This window comes from Silene latifolia, chromosome 4 (assembly GCF_048544455.1).
Source record: "Silene latifolia isolate original U9 population chromosome 4, ASM4854445v1, whole genome shotgun sequence".
Taxonomy (NCBI): Eukaryota; Viridiplantae; Streptophyta; class Magnoliopsida; order Caryophyllales; family Caryophyllaceae; genus Silene; species Silene latifolia.
The window spans coordinates 104,394,583-104,421,661 of NC_133529.1; the positions used below are offsets into that span (position 1 = coordinate 104,394,583).

At 44.0% G+C, this 27,079-nt stretch overlaps 1 protein-coding gene and 1 non-coding gene across 2 annotated transcripts; one reads left to right on the top strand and one right to left on the bottom strand.

Annotated features, from left to right (window-relative positions):
* Positions 1 to 18,611: 18,611 nt before the first annotated feature.
* LOC141651865 (uncharacterized) lies at positions 18,612 to 20,332 on the top strand. Its single transcript, XM_074459557.1, has 2 exons — positions 18,612 to 19,154; positions 19,697 to 20,332. Exons 1-2 carry the CDS (start codon positions 18,612 to 18,614, stop codon positions 20,330 to 20,332), a joined length of 1,179 nt encoding a protein of 392 aa, XP_074315658.1.
* Positions 18,654 to 18,760, bottom strand: LOC141654544 (small nucleolar RNA R71). The gene has a single exon (XR_012548101.1). It is a non-coding gene; the product is annotated as a small nucleolar RNA R71 (small nucleolar RNA).
* Positions 20,333 to 27,079: the final 6,747 nt, after the last annotated feature.

Here is a 27,079-nt window from a genome sequence, read left to right on the forward strand (position 1 = left end):
AGCGGGAATGGAAGGTGCTAGGCCAATTAATACCTCAATTCCACAAAATCATAATCTTGCGCTTGCTGAAGGCTATGTTTTAAAGAACCCCATGGTGTATAGACGATTGGTAGGAAGATTGGTATACTTGGCCATAACTCGGCAAAACTTAGTGTATGCGGTACATATCATGTCACAGTTTGTTCAAGAGCTGAGGAAGGAGCATTGGGAAGCAGCCAAACGAGTTGTGCGTTATATCAAAGGTAATCCGGGTAAGGGGATAGTTATGAACAAAGACTCAGATTTACAGTAACGGGGTTACTCAGACTCAGATTGGGCTAGCTGCCCGTTGACGAGAAGGTCCCTGACCGGTTATTTTGTGTCGTTGGGATAAACACCCATTTCTTGAAAGGCAAAGAAGCAATATACAGTTGCTAAGTCATCAGCCGAAGCTGAGGATCGAGGAATGGCGGCTGTCACGAGTGAGCTTATTTGGGTGAAGGCGTTTTTGCAATCGTTGAATATAACTCACAAGCAGCCTATGCACGTCTTGTGTGATAACCAGGCCGCCTTGCAAATAGCCAAGAACCCAGTTTTTCACGATCGCACAAAGCATATCGAGATAGATTACCACTTCATTCGGCAAACATCTAATTAGCAAGAACATCATGACTACACATGTTCGTAGTAAGAAACAAATAGCGGACATCTTCACTAAGGCCCTATGCGGAGAAGCGTTTGACTATCTACAACGTAAGTTGGGCATTCGGTTACCAAATGCTCCAACTTAAGGGGGAGTGAAAGAATATATATTCCGAATATATATTATATTCTACGATATTCTCACATATATATTATACGATATTATCTTCTATATCATTTGTTTCCTAGTTTTGTATGAGAGTTTTCTTGCTAGGTTAAGCTTGTACAATTGTATATATTGATAGTGTTGATGTATATCGTCTCCATCCATCAATAATACACGGCATAATTGCCTTACCATTCTCTGTTCTTCGTTTCTCGGTTTATCAGACAACATTTATTCATTCTTATTATTACATTTTTTTTAATAACGCTAAAATTATAGAGGTTTATTTCATTAGAAGGTTCACAATGATATAAGTGTACGCATATTATAAAAACCGTCATTTTCTCCCGGTAACAAAATCTAACTCAATAAGCAATTGACATACTCCCTCCTATTCCAATAACCGTCCCATTGTCCATTTTCGTCTATTCATAATAATGTCTCATTGTTCATTTTTGGTAAGTGTTGTGTGGTCCAAATTCAATTTCATTTCCGTCTATTCACATAACTATCTCATTGTCCGTTTTGTGTGGTCTAAACTCATTTTCTTAATTCTTGTGCCATATTCACAATGGGACGATTATCTGGAATAGGAGGGTGTATAATTTAATTGTTAAATCACGAGAGGTGTACTCGATTAAGATGTGAGTCTAAACTCTTCAACAATTATTAGACACATGAATTTGATACTTACATTATACGAGGTATGACTTGGACTATTGAAAATTTGAAATGGAACAATTAGAAAGCTTACAAAGTTACAATACACCTTAATAGAGCTGGCCTATGCAACAAGTCTTAGTATTCTAGATTTTTTTTTTTTTTTTTTTTTTTGACAACAGTTTAGTATTCTAGATTCTAGATTTAAAAAAGACAAATGGCCGAAATGGGAGATGGAGTAAAGAATAATGTTTAGATTAAGTCAAATTTAATTATAATAAGGCTTATAAAAATCAATAGGTCTTGGTATAGACGGGTGGAACGAACAGACGGGTAAAGACCTCTAATAAAATGGGTAGGAGATAAGGTGGGGCACCCCCATGTGCTTCCCACTTTATGATAAATGGGTATTTTGTGAGAAAAAATGATATCCGTCTATACGTATAGACGGATAGTGTCCGTCTATAATGAGAATTTGTGTATAAAAATAGCAAGTGGATTCGATCGTTCGTGAAATTCAGTGATAAAGACATGGAATTATAATGGTGGCACACGTGTTGATACAATCGGGATGCATGCTGCCCAAACCGCTAACTACCTTATTTATAGGTTTATAATGGTGGCACACGTGTTGATAGACGTGTTATTACAAATTCTCATTTATGAGAGGAAACGGTATCCGTCACAAGTTTGTAACGGATATCGCCGTCATAAATGAGAATATGTGTATTACAAATTCACAAGTGAATCACACCGTTGGTTCCTATTTCTTTACTCCATCAACCGTTTATTTTAAGAAGGAAATTCCTTCAAGTGTTGCATATTTACCAACATATTTTAACCTAAAAAAACATATTTTTACCTCGAACATAGATGGTTGATATTATTCGTACATGGTAAAGTTTTTGGGAATTGCTAAATCCCTCATATAATTTAACTAAATTCCGCACATTTTAACATCTTATCCCAAACTTACCCCTTTCATTTCTCCCCTCAAATTAGAGAAATCAAAAATCCCAAAAGATAATAAATTTCCCCAATAACACTGGAACATCAGATTGCAAATTTTATCGATAGAAACCTGGAATACAAGTTATACAACACTGACTTGTTTTGGAGCTGACTCAATAACGATGACGATTAAGTGTACAAGGATCATTTAGTTTGTAACTGCAAAAATTGAAAGGCAGAATTGTGTTTAATTTATTCTTGTAATTGGTTGAAATGCATCTTTAAGAGCATGTTTGGCCTAGTTTGTTTAAAATGAGTTTCTATTTTTTAAGCTTAATTTTTCAGAACTAGTTTTCAAAAAACAGAAACATCAAATTGATGCTTCTATTTTTATGGGCAAAACATGATATTTGAGAATCTAATATTAGCTTTTAAATTTATGATATGTTTGGCCAAAAAGTGTTTTTGAGTCCAAAAACACTTTGAAAAGCAAGGCCAAACACACACTAAATTGTACACCGACGACCGTTGCAACAACCACCAATGTACACTAGCAACTGGCCACTACTCCGTCCAAACACCGCAGATCGTCGAACCATACTCCAACCAACCCTTCGACCGCCAATTCACATCAAACCCCTTCAACGACAACAAAAAATCAAAACCCTAATTGTAAATTTCCTAATAAACATTCATCCAATCAAAGAAAAAACTTGTATTAATGAAATTGTTGGCAAAACGACAAAATTACTTTTAATATGTCGAATTAAGATCATGATTGACAAACTATTATTGAATTGGATTAGTTTTTAGAGGGAGGGAAGAGAAAACTTTTTTTAATTGTTTTTAAGAGGGAGGGTAAAGTTGGAATGTTAGAGGCAAAATGTGCGGGATTGAGTAAAGTCTTGTGCGTGATTTAGCAAATACGAAGTTTTTAAGGGTGAAATAATAGTTTCATACTCGTACATTATTCATCTTTGCTTAATATTGAATCTAATTACTAATTACTCTAAAAAACTTAAAACAATGAATTACAATTCTCCAATTAGTGAAGTAGTGGTGTTTATTAGCAATTATTAATACGTTTTATTGAAATTATAAGGTTTAATTATTCCTGAAATTTATGATTAGCGACATTGTTGACTAGGGTTTATGGGTGGTGGATGTCATGGTGGTAGATGGTCGTTATGGGTATGCGCGGTAGTTAAGGGGGTGGTCGGCGTCGGGTTTATGGGCTGGGGTAATCGGCGTCGGGTTTATGAGCAGTGGTTGTCAAATGGGACGGGGGAGTTAAATGGAGATCTGGTGGGATGGAAGGGGTGATGACCGGTTGTCGACGGTGGGTAAGGATGGTGGTCGGCATTGGAGTTGTCGGTTGGAGGTTGTTGGCTGGGGCTGGGGTTGTGAACGAACTTCTGGTGGTGATGGGGGTGGTTGGCGTCGGGGTTAAGGGTGCTGGAGGATGTATTGCTGTGTTGTTGTTTTGTTTTGGATTTTTTTATTTTCTTTTTGTTTAATACTCGTATTAATTAGTTTTTTTTTTTATAATTATAACAATAAGTTTGGTTTTTGTAGTTTTTTTTCTTATCTTTTGATTAATTTAATTTTTTTATTAATTAACTATTACTATAATTAAATGGAGTAGGTGTTTGATTGGTGTTATTGACTTGGTCACTCGGTGGTGAAGGGGATGAAGGAAGGGTGAACAAATAAATTGGTGAATGATAGAAAAAAATGACAAGGGTAGTAAGGTAAAAAGCGTATGTGAAAGAGTAAAATTCGTATGTAAAAAAACACATCCCAATAAAATGCTTCACATATATATTCAATTGATAGTATGAATCCATGAAATGAGAGTATCATATCATCATATATGTATGATTCTCGCACTCACATTATTCTTATTTATATTTATTTGACCTTAACTATGGCAGGTACAGTTAATTGTAAAAGTTTACATATAATTTGTTTAAATTTGTGTGAAGTATTCTCATACAAATATCATAAGTAGTTTTTTATATTTTATATTTTTTATGTCAACTAGTTCAATGTCCAATTACAATTTTTTGCTTTTGATATTATATAGTTACGATATTTTGTTAAGAGTCACTCAAAAGTCGTAACTTGAATTCCTAAAAGGGATTGAGACGGGTCAAAGAGCTAGCATGTGAATCAAATGCAAAACCAAAGCAATGGTCAAAGCCGACCATCTGACTTTACCAAAGACAAACCCAGTTACCAAAGCAATGGTCTCATTCATCAACAACAATCATCCTTCATCTTCATCGTTTTCACTCACCTGCCACCATCCTCCATTAATCAACACTCCATCACCATTTTTGTCCACCATATCCAACTCCACCAGCAACCTCCAATCTTTGACCTCCATTCATCCCACAATCAACACGCATACCATCGTCATTTCCATCATCTGCAGCTCCGCATCAACCCAGAAATCCGCCTCACCTCTGAATCGCCATAAATGGACATCATCACCAATTTCATTACCTGCACGACCCAAATCCACCCGACATCACCATTTTACCATTTCACTCTCACCATTAACAACCCCCTTCACCTGCTTCCCCATTACACTACCTCAACCAACAACAGCTGCATCAACAATCAACACGGCTGCTCCTTCGTCATCCTCACACCTTCATTTCTCCTCCATTCTCCATTTTCACTCACCATCACCATTAACAACCACCTACATCACCCCTCTGCGTCAACCCGACACCATGGCACCCCTGCAACAATCATCATCTCCATTTCGTACCACACATCACCATTCAATCAACTACCACGGCAGCAACAACATAGACAACCACCAATGACATCACTCATCATCTCCTCGACCACCATCTCAATCACCAACCCATTGCCCAACATCAAAACAACACCAACAGCGACATCCACCATCAACACCTCTCCTGAATCCACCATGACGACCAGCAGCAACGGCTTCAATGCCAACAAGCAGGCAGCAGCAGCAGCGATAACAAACAATTCCGCATCTCCATTATCATAACAAATGCACTCCCAGACGGGCACCCGTCTGCCGGTCAACCGGCTCGCAGCATCAAATCGTACTCCCAGACGGTTACCTGTCTGCCGCCCTCACCAACCGGCTGGGAATACAATTGAAAATACTCCAATTTCCAGGAACTTCCCAGCCGGTGTCAAGCCCGGCGGCCGGTGGACCGGCTGAGCCCCTCTTGTTGGCGTGATTTCAATTTTCCCTTTTTTTTTTGCTTTTCCCCTTTTGTTTGACGTTGAATCCCCTTCCCCTTTTCTTCTTATTAATATTATTATTATTATTAGGCCTATTATTATTATTATTATTATTATTATTATTATTATTATTAGGCCTATTATTATTATTATTATTATTATTATTATTATTATTATTATTATTATTATTATTATTATTATTATTATTATTATTATTATTATTATTATATTATTATTATTATTATTATTATTATTATTATTATTATTAAATCTATTAGATTAGTATAAAAAGACACTTTACCTTACACCCACATACCACACCAATTGGACCACCTTAGAAATTAGATTAGAAATTAGTCCCTCCATTATTTTTCTCTCAATATTGTAAGACAAAAATATCTCCAATTAATTTTCCCTTTTGATGGGGCATATTCTGCACCCGCTGACCGAGTCAACATATTGAACAAGGTCAAAGCCAAAAGACAGCAAGTCAACGTATTAGACGACCTAACTTAAGCGCGACACTGTCGGCTGTCACTGGGTCTCGGCTAGGCAACTAGCCGGTAGGAAGGCATATCCGCGTACTCACATCCGGTCCCTCGGCATGGAGTCAACCAGGCCGGCCCGGCACCGCCATGGGTCCCTCGGCCGAGGGTAGAACAGTCTTTCCACCTGCTAGCCACTTGGCCACTTGGCCACTACGTGACAAAAGGTGAAAGTCTATAAATACTCCACTTCTCTCATTGAGAAAAGGATCCCCAAAAACATCTAATAAACTGGTATAAAACTCCCTTATCTCTCTACAATATACTTTGCCAAGTTAACACACAATTTAATCTCTTTAAGTTTACTGACTTGAGCGTCGGAGTGAGTACGCTCGGTACCAAGCCGAGCCCTCAGTTTGTTCATTCTTACAGGAGAGAGCGAAAGGAAGAGACACGCAAAAAGACGTCATTCATCAAGCTTACGTGGTCACAAATCCTGCTCCGGAATTACACCCGGAACAATTGGCGCCGTCTGTGGGGAACAGATACTAAAAGCTAGTCACCTCTCTTACAAAAAAAAAAACAAAACAAAACAAAACCATTCAAAGAGCTAAGAAAATAACAAAACAACAAGAAATAATTGTGAGTGATTTAAACCGCATTCTACCAGGATGACGCGTTCCCTAATTCTCGAGATCGGCGGTCCCCCACCGGCCGAGTCATTGAGCCGGTGAAGTACGGGATGCCAAGAGAGCGTAAACACCGCCGCCGACCGGCCAAGTCACTTGTCATGGGACATGTGGTCGATGCGGCCAAATTGAAGCTATTCTGGACACGATGGGTGGTACGCGGTTACCCCGTCACGGCGACGGGCGGCGGCGCCTCCACAAGTGACCGGGGCCCAAAAAGTGACTCGAACAACTTGACCGGAGTAATACAAGGAGCGGGCATGCAAGGACGCCGGCGGAGCCCGTCTTTGCCGCGATGGCAGACCAAAGTCCATCCCCACTCGCGGGAGGACAGCGTCGCCGCGGCAACAACGAGGCCACCTCCGGAGGAATGAAAGAAGTCCGACTCACCAAAGTCGGATAACAAGAAGCCCTTCCCGCCACATGGAGAGAAGCCGGACTAGGGTTGCGAGGAGCCGATCGCCGCGTGTCATTCGGCACATGGTGGAGCGACTCCTCAGTGCCTATGTCCTCGAAGTCCCGGTGCCGACCAAACTGAAGCTGCCGCCCCTATCATACAAAGGGGATAGCGACCCAACCGACCATGCCGAGGCTTTCGAGTCATACATGTCGGTATGGGAGCAACCCGATGAGGTGTGGTGCCGAGTCTTCCCAACGACCCTCCACGGCATGGCTCAGAGTTGGTACAAGGGGCTACCTAATGGCTCGGTATACTGCTATGCCGACCTGAGAGATAACTTCATAGCCCAGTACGCCTGCAACAAGAGAAGGGCCGTGGAAACCTCGGATCTCCTAGCTATCCGACAGGGGGAGGACGAGTCCCTCCGAAGCTATGTGAAGAGGTTCGATGCTAAGGTTCAGCAGATTCGTGAGCTGAACACCGAACTGGCGGCCTTCGCACTGATGAAAGGCCTGCCGAAAGGCGAGTTCAAAAATGAGCTCATCAAGTGCGAGGACCTCAACCTAGACTCCGCCAGAAAGATGGCCGACCGAGCCGTAAAGGTGGAGGACTATTACAAGATCTTGGTAGGCCACAGCGAAGGTGGGCACCCAGAGAGGAGGAGCCGCCGGGACAATGTAGATGAAGGACGTCGTGACATGAATAGGTCACGGCCTGAAAGATTCAATAAGAAACAGAACTCGGCGGGCGCCGGGGGGAGTTCGGGACCATACACCCAGAAGCGGTACAGCGGTCTCACCCCCCTGGTCAAATCATCGGCCGAGGTCTTTGCCCTAAGCAAGAATGAAGGGCAGAAATGGGCAAGGCCCCCCAAGGCGAGTGGGGACGGCGACACTAGCCAGTTTTGCGACTACCACGGCCAAACCGGCCATAAGACCGAGAACCGTCGGCATCTGAGGAACGCCATCGAGGAGCTAATCCGAAAGGGGGCCCTCAGCAAGTATGTAGCTCGAGGCCCAGAAACAAGCTCCGACGGGGCGAACAGAAAATCAGTATTCCAGAGGATGAGAGTGATCCAGGTTGTTACCGGAGGAAACGAGAACGGTGGGTCAGCTAATGGGCACAAACGACACCTGAATGAGCTATACCAAGCCATCAACTTTGTGCCCAAAACAGCGATCCCCGCTTCCACCGTCCCTGATATAACCATCAGAAAGAAGGACTACGAAGGAGTCATCGCTCCGCACAGCGACCCGCTCGTAGTCCACCTAGACATAGCCAACCACTTGGTCAAGAGGTGCATGATTGACACAGGCGCCTACACGAACATCATGTTCAGGGAGTGCTTTCTCAATCTCGGTCTGAAGATTGAAGACCTGAGCCCCTGCACCAACCCGCTATACAGTTTCTCTGGGGCCGGCCTGGTACCCCTGGGGTCAATCGATCGCCGGTGATGTTCGGCCAAGCAGATGCGGCCAAGAATGTTTTATCTGAGTTCGTGGTCATTGATGGTTCGTCTGCCTACAATGTTCTCATAGGCCGAGTCACTTTGAGCGAGGTCGATGCAGTGATGTCCATCCGGGCCCTGACATTGATGTATGTCTCGGACCGGGGGGAAGCGCAAAAGCTCGTCTCAAAGGAGGAAAGAGACGAAATAGTCAATGTCCAAGTATCTGCCAGGGGGTGCAACATGCAATCCCTCAAAGTGGCGAAAAAATCAGAGAAAGGGAAGAGCCCATCCTTACAGCAGGAGGGTGATCCAATGCACACCAACGTCGGCATGGTCTAAGGAGCCGAGACCGAGGAAGTGGAAATTGACCCAGGGCGCACCGTAACTGTCGGTGTCGGGCTGGAGCCAAAATTCAGAGCCGATCTCCTAGACCTACTGAGGAAGAACAAAGATGTCTTCGCATAATCAGCCGCCGAGATGCCAGGCGTGAGCCGGGAGGTGATCGTTCACAAGCTGAACGTACTCTCCACCGCTCGACCTGTCAAGCAGAAGATGAGGAACTCCTCGGCTGAGAAGGATGAGGCCATCAAAGCCGAAGTAGACAAACTATTAGAGGCGGGCTTTATCATGCCTTGTACTTACCCTGAGTGGCTAGCAAATGTTGTAATGGTAAGGAAGTCATCAGGGGCGTGGAGGATGTGTGTTGATTTTACCAATCTTAATAAAGCGTGCCCTAAAGATTGTTATCCCTTGCCTCTAATAGATAGTTTAATTGACGCAACGGCAGGCTACACCATGCTAAGCCTGCTAGACGCCTTCTCAGGGTATTATCAGGTGTTTATGGCCGAAGAAGACATGCCTAAGTGCGCATTCATCACCGGTAACGGCACATACATGTATAAAATGATGCCGTTTGGTTTGAAAAACGCTGGCGCAACTTACACTAGGCTGGTGGACAAAGTGTTTCAAGATAAAAAAGGGCGAAACATCGAGGCTTACGTCGACGATGCTATTGTAAAAAGCAAGTCCGATAAAATGAGCACTTGGCCGATTTGAGCGAAACATTTTGTTCACTAAGGAAATATAAGATGAAGCTTAACCCAATGAAATGCAACTTCGGTGTCCGGGCCGGCAAGTTCCTCGGCGTGCTTGTCAGCGCCAGGGGAATTGATGCCAATTCAGAGAAAGTCCAAGCAATACTAGACCTGCCGGAGCCGAGAAATCGAAAAGAGGTTATGATTCTGACCGGGAGGATGGCGGCTCTTGCGCGCTTCATTTCTCGGTCAGCCGACAAGAGCACTCCATTCTTTACGGTGCTGAAAGGGAATAAAGACTTTTGCTGGGGGGAGGAACAGAGTGCGGCTTTCAAGCAACTGAAAGCCCACCTTCTAACTCTCCCGACCCTATCCGCATCCGGCTACGGGGGAGACGCTATACCTATATTTAGCGATTACCTCGGCCACGGTCGGTCGTAATCGTCGAGAGAAGAAAACAAGCAAAGCAACACCCAATCTACTTTATCGGCCATACATCTTGCTAGCCGAAAGAAACTACCCACTGATCGAAAAAGCGGCCTTCGCCGTCGTCGTTGCCGCAAGGAAGTTAAAACCCTACTTCGACGAACATCCCGTGACGGTCTTAACCGACCAGCCATTGGAGAAAGCCCTAGAAAAATTCGAAAAATCCGGCCGACTTATCAAATGGGCAGTGGAGCTATCCGGCTTCGGCATTCAGTACAAGCCGAGGCCTTCGATAAAGGGGCAGGCACTTGCAGACTTCCTGGCCGAGTGCACTTATCAAGAAGAATCACATCCCGGCGAACAGCTCAGGAGCCGGCATCCTTATCATCAGCCCTAACGGGGACGAGTTTGAGTACGCCTTGAAGTTTACCTTCTCGGCCTCAAATAACAAATCCGAATATGAGGCGGTGATAACTGGAGTCGAGTTAGCTAGAGCTGCCGGGGCGGAGCATGTTGTGGTGAAAACAGATTCACTCTTAGTCACTAATCAAATCAGAGGAGAGTATGAGGCTCGAGACGACGGGATGGTGAGATACCTGGAAAGGGTAAAAGCCGACACTGCAAAATTGAAATCTTTCCAAATACAGTGCATCCCCAGGTCTGAGAACAACCGAGCCGACGCTCTCTCAAAACTTGTCAGTTCAAGCATCAAGAATGTCAGTCGAATCGTGATGGTAAATATCAGGAATGCTAAAAGCATCACTGAGACCGTCGGCATGGTGGGCGACATCGAAGCCGAGACGACGTGGATGACTCCGATAATGAAATACAAACTAACAAAAGAGTTACCGGAGGACCGCAGTCTCTCTCAGAAGATAAGAAGGATCGCCGCAAGGTACTTGGTGTTCGAAGGAGAACTATACAGAAGGTCCGTGATAAGACCACTTTTGAAATGTGTCGGCCCAGCCGACGCGGAGCTCATCTTGACAGAGATTCACAAAGGCATCTGCGGACATCACATGGGGGCGAGAACGTTAGCCCACAAAGCTCTCCGAGCCGGCTACTTCTGGCCGACCATGCTGAAAGATTCCAGAACAAAGACCACGAAATGCAAGAATTGTCAGATGCACGCTCCGGTGGTACATGCACCTTCCCGAGACCTGCAACCAGTACTTAGCCCCCTACCATTTGCACAGTGGGGGATGGATTTATTAGGGCCATTTCCGACGGCCTCTGGAGGAAGGAAGTACCTAATTGTCGCCGTTGACTACTTCACCAAATGGGTCGAGGTTGTCGCGGTACCTGCCAAGACCACGGCGGCCGTAAGAAAGGTGATTTGGGAGAACATCATAACTCGTTTTGGGTTACCCCAAGTCATGGTATTTGACCACGGCCGAGAGTTTTGGAGTGACATGGTGATGAATTGGCTGGAAGAGCTCGGTATCAAATTCGCATACTCCTCCGTCTGCCACCCTCAGAGAAACGGGCAGGCGGAGGCAGCTAATAAAACAATATTGAACGGGTTGAAAAAGAAGGTTGAGGATCTAAAGGGAAGATGGGCTGATGAACTACCCGGCGTCTTGTGGTCCCTTCGAACCACGGAAAAAGAAGCAACGGGGTACAGTCCATTCCACCTAGTCTATGGGTCTGAGGCCGTCCTGCTAATTGAAGCAGCGGTGCCGACATTCAGAACACAAACTTTTGACCCAGCCGAAAATGAGGAAGGCCTGAGAGCCTCCCTAGACCTGGTCGAAGAAAGCCGATACACGGCACGGCTTAACTTGGCAGTATATCAAAACCGGATGAGAAGAGCATACAACCGTAGAGTCCACAAAAGGGACTTAAGAGTAGGAGATCTAGTCCTTAGAAAGTCGGCCGCAATAAACAAAGGAAACATCCATGGTAAAATGACGGCCAACTGGGAAGGACCCTACAAGGTGGTTAAAGAAATGAGGCCGGGGACATACCGGCTGACAGACATGGAGGGTGTTCCTCTAATGAGCCATTGGAACACGAACAACCTTAGGAAGTATTTTGTATAGCGACGGAGGTGTCCGAGACCGTTGTGGGCACCCCAACGCGTGATTATATCTTATGAAGAATAATCCAAGTTTTCCATCAAAATGCTCGTCCCCTCCGTAGTCGTACCAAGGTAGACGCCGCGGCCAAAGCCGGGCAGTCACGAGTAGACGCCACGGCCAAAGCCGGGCAGTCACTACCAATGCAGTTGATACTCGCGAAAGCGACTAACATGCTTAGGAACGTATAAGTACAGTTGAGAAACGCAAATCTGACCGCCTCGGCCAATCTGGGAGTGGCAGAGGAAGCGATCAATATGTCTACAGATACGAACGCTGTCGAGCCGTAACCTCGATTGCCTCGGCCAAAGCCGGGAGTAACGGGGACACAACGACCGATACGCTAACATGTTCACAACGGCGGTTGGGAAGCGCAAATCTGACCGCCTCGGCTAAGACCGGGAGTAGAGGAGGAAGCGACCGACATGCCAACATGTTTACAACAGCGGTTGGGAAGCGCAAATCTGACCGCCTCGGCTAAGACCGGGAATGGAGGAGGAAGCGACCGACATGCCAACATGTTTAAAAAAACGTTTAAGTACAGTTGAGATACGCATTCTAACTGCCTCGGCCAAGCCGAAGGTAAAAACGAAAAAAAGCGCTCAATATGTTTAAAAACGTAAGGAGACAACTGAATGGAGGATTAAGGTCAAAGCCCCGGCCAAGCCGAGGGCAAGTAAACAGACTTTATTAAAAATGTTTACAAATGAGACAAGAAAAAGTCGACGGCCGTCCCCATAGGGATAGCCTAAACACAACCTACCAAAGTTTAACAAAAACAAAAGATACAACAAAAGGTTACAGACATAAGACTTTAAGCGCCAAAAGGATGGCAGGGAGGAAAGGCTCAATAGTTGGCCCCCGAACAGCTGAAGCTGTCAGAAGCACCGGGTGAATCTGGTGACGACCGCCCGTCTCCCTATGCTTGTTGCTGCTCGCCACCGGCAGCAGTAGCAGCATCACCAACGGTGGGCGGCCCAGAGGAAGGCTTGGCAGCTTCACTTGCCTTGGCCCTCTCAGCCTCCTCTCTGGCCTCCTTCGCCTTAGCATCCCGGGCCGCCTTCTCCGCAGCCTCCTCAGCGGCCTTCGCCACCTTTGCCTTCTCCGCAGCCTTTGCCTCCGCAGCAACCGCCTTCTCATCAAGAAGCCGGTCAAAATCTTTCCACGGGAAGGAGCTTTCAGGAAGGAGCTCTTTAATTGCATCCCTGGTAGCATCTTCAGCCTGGTCCCGGTACTGGGCACACATGTCAGGGATGATGACGGTTTTCAGCGTCTCAATGTCCTTCTCCCTCTGGGCAAGGATAGCCTTTGTGTTCTTGTACTCCTTCGCCTCGGTCAGATGCAGGGACTTCCATCTTTCCCTCTAATCAACCATGGCATTATAACCGCCCTGAAGCTTCTCTCCCTCCTCCCGCAGTTTAGCGGCGTCAGCCAACGCAGCCTCAACCTTGGCTCTCTCGGCTAGGACCGCCTTATCAGCTTCCTCCTTAAGCTTTCGCTCAGCAAGGAGGTCCTTCATGGCGGCCTGGAAGTCCTCCCTCGACTTCTCGGCCTCCTTCTTAGCAGCGGCAAGCTCGAGCCTAAGCCGTTCAAGCGCAGGGGAAGCTCGAGCCATGACCTTTTCTTGCTCCATAATATGAGCGCCGGCTAGTTCAGTCCACTTCCCCAGCCTCTTGGACAACCTTATGCCTTCCGCCACAAGCTGAGCGGGGGAAACCTTCTGGGATAAAGAGTCGGCGGTGACATTTTTACCACCCGTCTACACAGGCTGCTTCTCCAACTGTCGTTCAGTGAGAACGACAGCCGGCGACGGCTGATCTACAAAAAATCCAGATAAAGCATCCATGTCAACATTCATTGACATGTCAGAGAGCCTGTCATCAGGAATGCCTAATGAACCTGCTAAATCCGAGCCGTGGGTTAGATCCGTACCAGTCTTAGCCTTCTTGGGCAGAGGACCCTTTTCTTTCCCAGCCTCGAATATGACGCGGCGTTGCGTTGCCTTTTTTCTCTTATTTGAAGGGGGAGGACCCTCCACAACGGTGACCTCCTCTTCAACATCGACGACCACCTGCTCCTTTTGGACTACGGGGATTGAAGATTGAGCTGGAGTTGACGCCGTCGCCACCGTAGACGTTGTTTTTGGTCTCCGGACGCAAGACGTTATTCGGCAATCTGCGCTTGAGCCGCCGCCACATCCATTGCCTTCAACTGCTGCTCCATAAGTTCGTGAGGGGCCGGTCTGCGATCACGTGGCGCGGCCTTAGGATGCAGCTCAACAACTCTCCCGTTCTCGTCAAGTCCCAACCTCTCGAGGACGGAGACAGGCAGTTCCCGGCCAAATCGGTCTCGCAAAAGAAACGAAGCGGGAGTTAAGCAAAAGAAATAAACCAAGGCTCAAATACGTAAACATAAAAAGCAAATATGGGCCTCATACCGACCCCACTCACCCCGGCCGAGGGCGGTATGAGGCCGACGTGGCAAAGCGGCTCATCCTGAAGAACGATCTGCGTCGGGGGCATCCATCCCTTCGGCGTGCCATCCTTCTCAGCCTCAAACAGCCTCATTGCCCGCGTTTCGTCCTCATTAACATAGACCTTCAAGGCGTTCATCTTAAGTTTATTCCGGGAGACATATCTGTCATGCTCCCCTTGATTCTCACACCACAAATTGACGCGGCTCTGAAAGGACCGGGGCAGCGGATAGTCCTCCGGAACCTCGACGTCTACCCACCGCCCCTTCCAGTCCTTGCAAGATGTCAACTTGGAAACCGTAACATAACCCGCCTCGGTCTGTATGCTGTACCACCCCGTGCCACCTAGGGTAGTCTGCCGAAGATGGTAGAGCCGGCGGAAGAGGTTCACCGTTGGGGCCTCCCCTTTAAAAAGACATAACTATACAAAGCCAACAATCGTCCTGATGGCCAACGGATGCAGTTGAGCCACGGCGACATTCATGGCTTTAATTATGGCCACGACGTATTCATTAAGAGGAAATCAGAGCCCATACTCCAGATTTCTGATGTACACGCCGACACAGCCCTCAGGAGGGCAACAGACCGCCTGACCATCCTCAGGGATAACAATTCTACACCCCCTGCCGAAGGAGTAATGGTCTTCAAAAAGATCAGGACCGGAGCAACTAGCGAACTTATTCGACCAAGCACAATCAGGATTGATCGACCAGGCATCGCCGTGCCACAAGAAGCGCGGCCTCTCTACGCCAGAATGGGTCCTTTCATCATCATCATCATCATCAATACCCTCCATAAATTTCTCATCAGTTTCAGGAGAAGGCGACAAGCGCCCTCCAAACCCTATCGGGGTGACAACTAGTGGCTCCTGTTCATCAGGACGCGACGGTTCGCCCCGCCCCCGGCAGAGGTCTTGGGTTGAGCATCAGCAGAAGACATGGTGACAACAATTAATCAACAAGTAAAAAGTTGGAAAAAAGTTGTTTGTTTACCTTGAAAAAGTGTTACGCCGAGTAACGCTTTGAAGACTAGAGAGAAATTTCTTCGAAAAAACTGGAGAGAGGAAATTTTTTTTGAGAAAATGAAGTTTGATGGCCGAAAAAGGGGGCACATTGCTCTATTTATAGAGCAAAGCCCATGAAGCGGACCAATCAGGGCAAAGCCCATGAAACGTCCACCAATAAATGCCAAGCCACGTGTCAGGCATGCAGCCACGGAATGTCAATCGACATACAGTTACCAATCTTCTTCGACACGCTCCTTGGTATCTACTTGCTAACGGCCAGCTGATCAATAAAGCAAACACAGCACCGGCCGGGGGGGCAATCAAAAGTACAAACGGCACTCTCAACCTTGGTCTCGGCCAGCGCCATTTTCTTTTCCACACCGGATGTCCATTACACATCCATGTGGTGGGGGGATATGGTACGGCCTGAACAGAACCAAGCCGAGGAAGAAGAAGTCAGGGAAGAAGTTCAACTTGCGCAGAATACGCTCAACACTCATCGAAGGTCCATACCACGGCATAGACTACGCTGGGGGTAAATTGATGGGGCATATTCTGCACCCGCTAATCGAGTCAACATATTGAACAAGGTCAAAGCCAAAAGACAGCAAGTCAACGTATTAGACAGCCTAACCGACGCAGCCTGTCGGCCTGTCACTTGGGTCTCGGCTAGGCAACTAGCCAGCCGGAAGGCATATCCGCGTACTCACATCCAGTCCTCTCGGCATGGAGTCAACCAGGCCAGCCGGCCTGCCATGGGTCCCTCGGCCGAGGGTAGAACAGTCTTTCCACCTGCTAGCCACTTGGCCACTTGGCCACTACGTGACAAAAGGTGAAAGTCTATAAATACTCCACTTCTCTCATTGAGAAAAGGATCCCCAAAAACATCTAATAAACTGGTATAAAACTCCCTTATCTCTCTACAATATACTTTGCCAAGTTAACACACAATTTAATCTTTTTAAGTTTACTGACTTGAGCGTCGGAGTGAGTACGCTCGGTACCAAGCCGAGCCCTCAATTTGTTCATTCTTACAGGAGAGAGCGAAAGGAAGAGACACGCAAAAAGACATCATTCATCAAGCTTACGTGGTCACAAATCCTGCTCCGGAATTACACCCGGAACACCTTTAATCAAATTTGTAATCTTTACTCAAAAATTAATACAATTGTTCTCTTGTTTATCCAAGTTCTTCATTCTTTCAATCTAAGTTTCCACCTTTTGCAATTAAGTTGGTATAGTTTCTCTTCCTTATTTCATTTGTTTACATTTTGTTTTTCACTTAATTCTTGTTTAGTTGTTCATGTTAGAATACTACTTCTTGTTGTTTAATTGATGCTAATCTCTTTCTTGTTCATCTTTTCTTTGTTTTCCATTGTTGTTGCTCTCAAAGATTGAGTCTTTAACTTTCTTGTGTCAAAAATTGAATCTTTGAGTTGCTTGTGTTAAAGGTTGTGTCTTTTAGTTTAATTCTCACCCATCTTTAGTTTAATTTGTCTTTCTTCATAATTTGTGTTGGATATTTGCATGATTAGTAATAGAATTTGTTCTTCTACCATGTTTATGCTTAAAGAATCCATCTTTATTGTCTCTTTTGTCTTAAGAAACATGATTAGTGAGTAGTCTTCTACTAGGACTCGGTTTGACCCGACATGAGTAACTTCACTAATTGAATCTCATAAAGGCTAATTATTTGGGGAAATTGGTGAGGGTAGTTTAGAGGAATAACATGGTTTATGGATTGATTTCGGCTAGTGTCGACTTGTGACCCTTGTCCACCAACGAGAGTTGGTTAGGTTGTAATTTGGATACCCGGAAGTTGGTCTTATTACTAACCTAGGTTGAGACCAAAAGGGAGAACCAAGGGAGGGTACCTCTAGACTAGCGTTTGAAATCGACCTCCGAGAGGAGGAGTGGGATGACCCGGAATACAATGAGTACTTAATGACCTTGACCAAATTCTTGAACTCCTTGGAAATGTGCACTCTTTTGGGGTTGTTGGGTGTTGAGTTAGGGATTCCGACCTTTGAACCCGAGAGGGGGGTTGGTGGGTAGTGCTAGTGTCCTACTTCGAACCCGAGAGGGGGGGTCTTAGGTGAATTAGAGCCATCTCCTCCTTGCCCGTCTACCCGAATGATTAGCCTAGGGAATTAATTGTGTGAGGTTACGAATTGTTGTGGGAGAACCGAGTTCTAGGCCTTTTTAATCATTTGATTTACAACTTATCTTTCCTTCTTGCTCATTTACCTTCCTTTTGTTTAGTTTGCATTTCATTTTGTTTTAGGTAGCATTAGTATAACAATCTCATCCATTATTGTAGACTTAGCTAAACAAGAGACTAGAACGATTAATACTCTTCCTAGCTCCTCGTGGGATCGACCCTCAATAGTGTACAACGACAATCGTGCATTTGCGAGGTACTATTTGATAACCATCAAGTTTTTGGCGCCGTTGCCGGGGAGCAAAGGCTAGATATTAATCGTTTTATTCTAATTTAGACTAGGTCTTTCTTTGTTACTAATCCCTTTCTTGAGTAGTGGAAGGTGTTTTAGAAGAACCGGGTAATCTTGAGTTCTTTGAGATTCCATTTGGAATTCCCGAAGAAGCAACAATGGTTGCGGTTCCTATGAGAGACAAGTTAGCTCCAAAGAAGGTGGTGAATCCTAGTATTGTCAAGCCACCTATACAAGCAAATAATTTTGATGTGAAGGCTACTTTATTGCAACTAGTCCAAGGGAACCAATTCGGAGGGGGAGCTACCGAAAACCCCAATGAACACCTTAATGATTTCTTGGATAGTTGTGATATGTATAAAGCAAATGGAGTATCGGAAGATGCAATCCGCCTTAGACTCTTTCCTTATTCCTTGAGGGGGAGTGCTAAGGAATAGTTGAAGAGTTGTGAGCCCGATTCATTTAGAACTTGGAATGATGTCTCCATGGCCTTCTTGAACAAGTACTTCCCACCACAAAGAACCCCAAGAATCAAAAGTGAGCTTCAAGGCTTCACTCAACAAGATGATGAGACCCTTTACGAAGCATGGGAAAGGTATAAGGGACTCCAAAGGTTGTGTCCTTACCACGGGATCGGAGATGATGAGTTGATCAACAACTTTTATGAGGGGTTGTGCAATGAAATGAAAATGAACCTAGATTCCGGCTCGGGAAAGGGGGCATTAGACAAAATTGATCACAAGACGGCTAAGGAGCTTATAGAAGAGATGGCATCCCGTACTTTTCATTGGAATAATGACCGCTACAAGAGGAAAGGGAAGTCCAATGTGGAATCAACAAACAATGTGGAAGCTAAGGGATTGATAGAGGAACTCAAGCAACAAATTGCTTTGTTGAACTCTAGTAACATCTCAAGAAACTCTTCATCAAATTGGTCTCAAGTGTATTGTTGTGAGATTTGTGGAGATCAAGGGCATCCACCAAATGAATGTCCTTTGATGATGGGAGAGGCAAATTGTATGGAGCAAGTGAATGGAGTATGGGAATCAATCCCGGCTACACAAGCCTTCAACAACAATCAATACCATCCCGGAATGAGAGCTCACCCAAATTTTTCCAATGGCTCACAAAATGCCCAAAACCCCATTTTCCAACAAAATCCACAATTTACACCAAATTTCCAAGCCCAAAAGCAAAATCCCACCTTTCAACCAAGACCACCATTTCGACAAAATTCCCAACCATTTCAACAAAATTCTCAACCCTTTCCACAATCCACCCAACCCAAATCAAACATGGAACTCATGATGGAGCAATTGATGAATTCTCAAAACCAACTCGTCAACACTCAAACCCAATTCATCACTCATTCCAACCAAAAACAAGAGGAGACAACATCCTCCATCAACCAACTAAGGACTCAAATGCAAGCCTCCCAAAGAGTGACGGATAATCAAATCTCTCAATTGGCTTCTCAAATAAGTCAATTTCAAGCCTCAAATGGAAAGTTTTCGGGTAAAATCGAGGAGAACCCAAAGACCATTAATGCTATACATTTGAGGAGTAGTAGGGAGTTGGAAGACCGGGTGTTCGTAAAGAGGAAAAAAAGTCGCAAACGAAAGATGTGGTTGAACCTCCAAAAATGGTCGAAGAAAAAGGGGTTGAAGATGATCTTGTAGAGGTTGTTGTGGAGACTCCCATGCTTGTTGATGAGTCCACCAAGGTTGTTGATGAACCCACCAAGGTCGTTGAGGAACCCAACCAACATGTCGTGAGACCATATGTGCCACCAATCCCTTTCCCTCAAAGGTTGGCAAGAGCAAAGCTTGAGCAAAAGTATGGAAAATTCATGCACATGATGAAAAGTGTGAACATCACCATGCCTTTTATTGATGCCATCAAGGAGATACCCGCATATGGAAAATTTTTGAAGGAGTTGATTTCCAACAAAAATTCATTGGGTCCAAGTACCATGGTCAATTTATCACAAGAATGTAGTGCTATCCTATTGCACAAGATGCCACCAAAGCTTGAAGATCCGGGTAGTTTTTCCATACCATGCACAATTGGGACCGTTCATATTGAGAGAGCCTTGTGTGACTTGGGGGCAAGCATTAGCCTCATGCCTCTCAATATCTTCAAGAAATTGAAGGGTTTTGAACTTTCACCTACAAGAGTATCTTTGCACTTGCGGATAGATCGGTGAGGTATCCAATTGGCCTTGTGGAAGATGTACCACTCAAAGTGGGAAAGCTTGTGATACCTTGCGACTTCTATGTGATGGATATGCCCGAGGATTCCAAAATTCCAATCATCCTAGGGCGCCCTTGCCTTGCTACGGGGGGTGTCTGTGGGAAATAATCTGTATACTTCCCTTAATCTAGAAGGATTATAACGAGTTTAACAATGATGATCAATGGTCATAAACAAAATACATAAACAAAGTATAAAGGATTTAGAATTAACCTTCGGTCCTAGCAAAATTGGCCTAAGAACAATATCAAAATTGATATTCGCCTATTAGTTGCACCCAAGACGATATGAGATATGCCCTTTGATTATGCTAGAAATCGATCTAAAATTTTCTGTAAAATTTAGCTGTTTTTGCGTTTTTCTGATGAGAGAGGAGGCAAGTTCAAAGAAAAGAATTAGGGTAGAAATAATTCTCTCCCTTTCTTTTTATACTGACCGAATTATCGAGTTAATTAGGAAAGAATAATACTTTCCTAATTTTCGCCATCGATCGAAATAAGGACTATCACTCCTTATTTTTGGTCTTTCCAAAAATATATAATATGTGTTGAATTGTCATCTAGTGAGGATCGAACCCATGACCTCTTGGTTTGTGTACCCTCACTATTACCACTATGACACATTCATCTTGTTGATATTAAACATAACTGATTATATTTAATTACGAATTAACAGATTAATTCGTCCAAGCTAACATTAAATATATTTAACTAAATATAACTTATTATATTTAATTTACGAATTGACAGTTAATTCGTCTCAACTTAATATTATTTAATTTACATTAAATAATTATCTCATCAACACATCGACTAACTTTTTAGTCATTTTGGGCATCAATGTGATTATATTTCTATAACCACATTTCTCAAACACATCCTATAGGTGTGACCTTTAGGAACCAGTTGATCACCGCCATCTGCATGATAATAACGTCAAACTTTCTAGCAAGCCAACCGTTATTAGGTAAACGTTAATCAACTGATTAAATATACGAAGTATACCCTTGTGAACCTGTAAGAGATTTACAAATATTATCACACTAATTTGTGGAGGACAGAAGCTCCAACAAACTCCCACTTGTCCTCACAAGTGTATGTGCGATAACCGATTTTCATATCCTATAAAATTTCTCCCACTCAATGTAAAACATTTTGCAAATCCGAATTCACAAAGGTCGTATTTTACAAGCGATCAATATCAAGAGTGGTTTCCCCGACTAGAGAGTAACTTAACTGATAAACGAATCATCATTCGAGCATGGCCATGCATTTCAGTTACAACTCCTCGAGTGGCCCTGAGAAATAACTATACCTGATAAGGGTTGGATATTTTCCTCAACTCGAATCCTGCAGATGTAAGCACAGTATGAAATGACCCAGAAAAAATCTACTTAGCCCCAGTTACGGTAGACCGTGAGAAAGAAACCAAAGTCACCCAAAGACTGCCTTAATCTCAAGAGACAGTTGATAGTCAAAAGAGTCGACTCTAGGTACACAATGGATGTCCTATCCACGACCTGGCACCGAATGTTATAAAACATTTAGGACTCCATTACGTTGTCACAAAAAGTTGTCCTATGAGGTATCATCATAATCTCGTATCTGTGATCGATCAGTCAACCGTTTGACTTATGGCTCGTTGAACCCACCATCAATCGACTGCACAATATAATAGCCGGAGTTATCAGCTCACATTGGCGATTACGGACCAAAACAAATATAATGTAATTCAGTTCACTTTGTGGCGTTCAATGTTGTTAGTACAATCCACATGAAAAACGAAATATTATATATAAAACGATGAAGTTATAAATAGTATATGAAAAAGATAATGTAATAAATCCATAATCAAGTACTACAACTCAGGAACATGTTTAATTCCCATGGAATTAACATGCCCTACATGCTTATCATAATTCAACGGTTTGGTGAGAGGATCCGCGATGTTATCATCCTTCGCAATCTTGTCAATCACTATCTCTTCTTGCTCCACGTAATCACGGATCAGGTGAGCCTTCCGAAGTACATGTCTAGATTTGTTGCTAGACTTTGGCTCCTTAGCCTGGAAGATGGCACCTCTATTGTCACAATAGATGGTGATCGGGTCATTCGAACTAGGAACTACCGAAAGCCCTTGTAAGAATTGATGCATCCATATCGCTTCCTTTCTTTGCCTCCAAAGCGGCATAGTACTCGGATTCGATAGTAGAATCTGCTACAACACTGTTTGGAACTCTTCCGGTGACCGCAAAGCACCATTAAGAGTGAAGACGAACCCGGACCGAGATTTTGAATCATCTCGATCCGTTTGGAAGCTAGCATCTGCAGAATCGGTTGCGCATAGCTTAGTATCGCCTCCATAAGTCAATACCCAATCCTTAGTCCTCCGTAGGTACTTGAGGATATTTTTGATCGTTATCCGTGTGTTTCACCTGGAGTCTTTTGGTACCGACTCGTCATACTCAATGCATATGCCACGTTTGGACGTGTGCATATCATGGCATACATGATCGATCCTATTGCAGATGCATAAGGAACACGACTCATGCGCTATATCCCTTCAGGCGTCGTGGGTGACTGAGACTTGCTCAACTGCATCCCAGTCGTCATAGGAAGGTTCCCCTTCTTGGAGTTGGTCATGCTGAACCTCTCAAGAACCTTATCCAAATAAGACTCCTGACTAAGTGATAACGTCCGTCGTGATCTATCTCGGTAGATACGGATTCCCAAAATACGCTGTGCCTCACCCAGATCTTTCATCTGGAAATGGTTCTTCAACCATTCTTTAACCGAAGATAGGAGAGGAATGTCATTCCCAATCAAGAGTATGTCATCGACATACAATATCAAGAATACAATCTTGCTCCCACTCGACTTGATATATAAGCATGGTTCTTCGACCGATCGAATAAAGCCATACTCTTTTATCACTTGGTCGAAACGATGATTCCAACTCCGAGAAGCTTGCTTAAGTCTATAAATGGAACGCTTAAGCTTGCATACTTTCTTAGGATGCTTAGGATCTATGAAACCTTCGGGTTGCACCATGTACAACTCTTCCTCCAAATAACCGTTTAAGAAGGTGGTTTTCACATCCATTTGCCAAATTTCATAATCATGAAATGCGGCAATCACTAAGATTATCCGAATGGAACGTAGCATGACTACAGGTGCAAAAATCTCATCATAATGCAATCCTTACACTTGAGTGAAACCTTTTGCCACAAGTCGTGCCTTATAGATATCTGGTTGCGCGTCTACAGAACACTTTATTTTGTAAAGCCATTTGCACTGTAGAGATTTTACCTTATTAGGTAAATCAACTAGATCCCATACGTTATTCTCATACATGGAGTCCATCTCGGATTGCATGGCTTCGAGCCATAGCTTTGAGTTGGAACAGGCCATAGCACCTTTATAGGTTGCGGGTTCATTACTTTCTAGAAGTAAAACTTCATTCTCCTCGACCATACCAATGTATCTGTCCGGAGGATGAGAGTCTCTACCCGACCTCCTAGGTTCCTCATGAATATTAACCGTATCATCAGTTGGAGGTACAGCTTCCTCCATCTGTTCCTCGGTTGTTGGTTCCTGGAATCTCCGACACTCGAAGGTTCTATTACTCGACTTGTTCTCGAGAAATTCTTTCTCTAAGAACGTCGCACTAGCCGCAACAAAAACTCGATGTTCGGTTGGCGAATAGAAGTAATGACCAAATGTTCCTTTTGGATAACCTATAAAGTATGTCTTGACCGATCGCGGGCCGAGCTTATCCTCGTGTCTCCACTTGACATAAGCCTCGCAGCCCCAAACCCGAATAAAGGACAAGTTAGGGACCGTTCCCTTCCACATTTCATATGGAGTCTTGTCGACAGCTTTAGACGGACTTCGGTTAAGTATAAGAGCGGCTGACAAAAGAGCATAACCCCATAATGAATCAGGCACTACGGTGTGACTCATCATGGATCGAACCATATCAAGTAAGGTTCGATTTCTTCGTTCGGACACACCATTCAATTGAGGTGTTCTAGGTGGAGTTAACTGCAAAATGATTCCACAGTCTTTCAGGTGTTGATCAAACTCATTTGAAAGATATTCGCCACCCCGATCTGAATGGAGTGCTTTAATCTTTCTGCCCAATTGGTTTTGTACCCTATTCTGGTATTTCTTGAATTTCTCAAAGGTCTCACTTTTATGCTTCATTAAGTAGACATATCCGTATATACTCAAATCGTCCGTGAAAGTGATAAAATATCTATAGCCATTTCTAGCGGTAATTGACATAGGTCCACATACGTCCGTATGTATGAATCCTAATAGGTCACTAGCGCACATTCCAACACCTTTGAAGGAAATTCGAGTCATCTTGCCTATGAGACATGATTCACACGTACCATATGTAGAAAACCCGAATGTGGGAATAGTCCCATTATCGACGAGTTTCTTCACGCGTTTCTCATTTATGTGTCACATTCGACAATGCCATAGATAGGTTTGATCTTTGTCACCAACCTTTAATTTCTTATTATTCATGTGTAATACTTCCGTGGTTTGATCTAAGATATAAATTCCATTCATGGAAACAGCTTTGCCATAAATCATTTCATTAAAAGAGAAAATACAACTATTATCCTTTATTGAAAATGTAAAACCGTCTTTAGCAAGTACGGAAATAGAAATAATATTCTTAGATAAACTGGTACACATAGTAACAGTTATTTAAAGATAACTCAAAACCACTAGGGAGTTGGATTACATATGTTCCCTTCGAGGCAGCAGCAACTCGTGCTCCATTCCCGACTCGCAAGTCCACATCACTTTTTTCGAGAGGTATGATGTTCTTTAGGCCCTGCAAATGATTACACAGATGAGAACCACAATCAGTATCTAGTACCCAAGTTCCGAAACTTGCATGGTTAATCTCAATCATATGAATATAAGATGACATACCAATAGGAACGACGCGACCTGCCTTGATGTCTTCACGGTATACGGGACAGTTCCTCCTCCAATGTCCAGTCTTGTGACAATGGTGGCACTCTATGTCACCGCCCTTGCTCTTTGTCTTGCCCTGTGAGCCACTAGTCTCATCAGGCGCACTCTTACCGTTTCCTGGCTTCTTAAACTTTGGCTTACCTACAGCTAGGTCGCCATGAGCCTTGCCCTTACCTTTACCTTTTTTGTAAATTGTGAGAACATCCTACTTCATGCTCCCACTCAATTTCATATCCTTCTCGGTCTGTACGAGAAGGGAGTGTAGCTCATGAGAACGCTTTTTCAAGTCATTCATGCATTAGTTCGCCCTGAAAAGGGCAAAACCATCGTGAAGAGAATGAAGCATTCGGTCAATGACAATGCTCTCACTGATTTTACAATTCAGTGCCTCCAGCTTCTCGACATTCTCAATCATGTGAAGAATGTGTGGGCTAACCGGTTGGCCCTTCTGGAGTTTCGCATCAAAGAAGCGACATGTATGCTCATATGTAACGATTCTCGGTGCCTTTGAGAACTCGTTAGTGAGCATGGTGAAAATCTTGTTTGCACCTTAGGCAATGAAGCGTCTCTGCAAATTGGTTTCCATTGCAAAGATGAGCACGTTCTTTATCGCACCCGCTTCCATAACGAAATCACTATAAGCGAGTGACTCGTTGACTCCTGCATTTGGGCCTAGGTTGACCGGTATTGGCTCAGTTAAATACCCGAGCTTACCGTCGCAGATGGCAGATTCCGTAGTGCCGCCTCCCCGTCCGTTAAAATTGGACCCATCATTCTTGATCGAGTGGACTGATTCATTTGGTCCATGAACATTTTTAGCCAGGACGAACGATCTAGTGTGGCACTAGGCATTGGGATTGCGTTATTTCCAGCCATTTGTTGTAACAGTATTATTGATAATAAACGTGTTCTACACTGCGAAAGAAGAATAAAATAATAAGCATGTGCATCGTTTTTATTTTAAGTATAATGAACTAATGTCATAACGCGAAGACTCAAAACATTTATACAATTGACCTCCCTCAAGAATTATATAAATGACCCCAAGACTCAATTCTCTGGAAATTGATAAGCTAACCTTTTAGCTAATTCTACCGTTAGAATTCTTGGTCGATAAATTTCTGTAAATACTATCTTTAGTCCATCATAATCACGAGAAACTCTTCGGACTATGATGTTGAGGTAAACTAAGTCAACACAACTACTTACCCAACGTAGAAGGGGTCATATTAGGCCTACCGACGAAGAAGGGATTCATAGATGTTTGCCCTTATAAAGACTAATCTCAATTTCCGTTTGGAGGAAGATCCCATCAACTTTATTTTAATTCATTTTAAGCGAACTATAATCTAGCATGCTGTAGACACCTCGTTTCTGCACCCCTCGCAAACCACCCGGTGATGATTGGGCCGCATGTTTGATTCGCGGAACGATTTGTGACAGTTCGTAAGATTATCGTCAAGTGATTGCTCAAACATTAATGTCTACCTCATGGTCATCATATAGGTGTCATTACGGTCGTTTTGGCAGTAATTAGAGTACATTTGGAGTCCGGGTCAAAAACCGTCTTCATTTCCTAAAAACCGTCAAATCCCGAGTCAAAGCAACGTGCTTGTCTACCTAAGGTTAGGATGTCATAAAATGTTGAGATTATATCTCATTTTGAGTCCCATGTCACTTCATTAGGCTAAAACTAAAAGTTT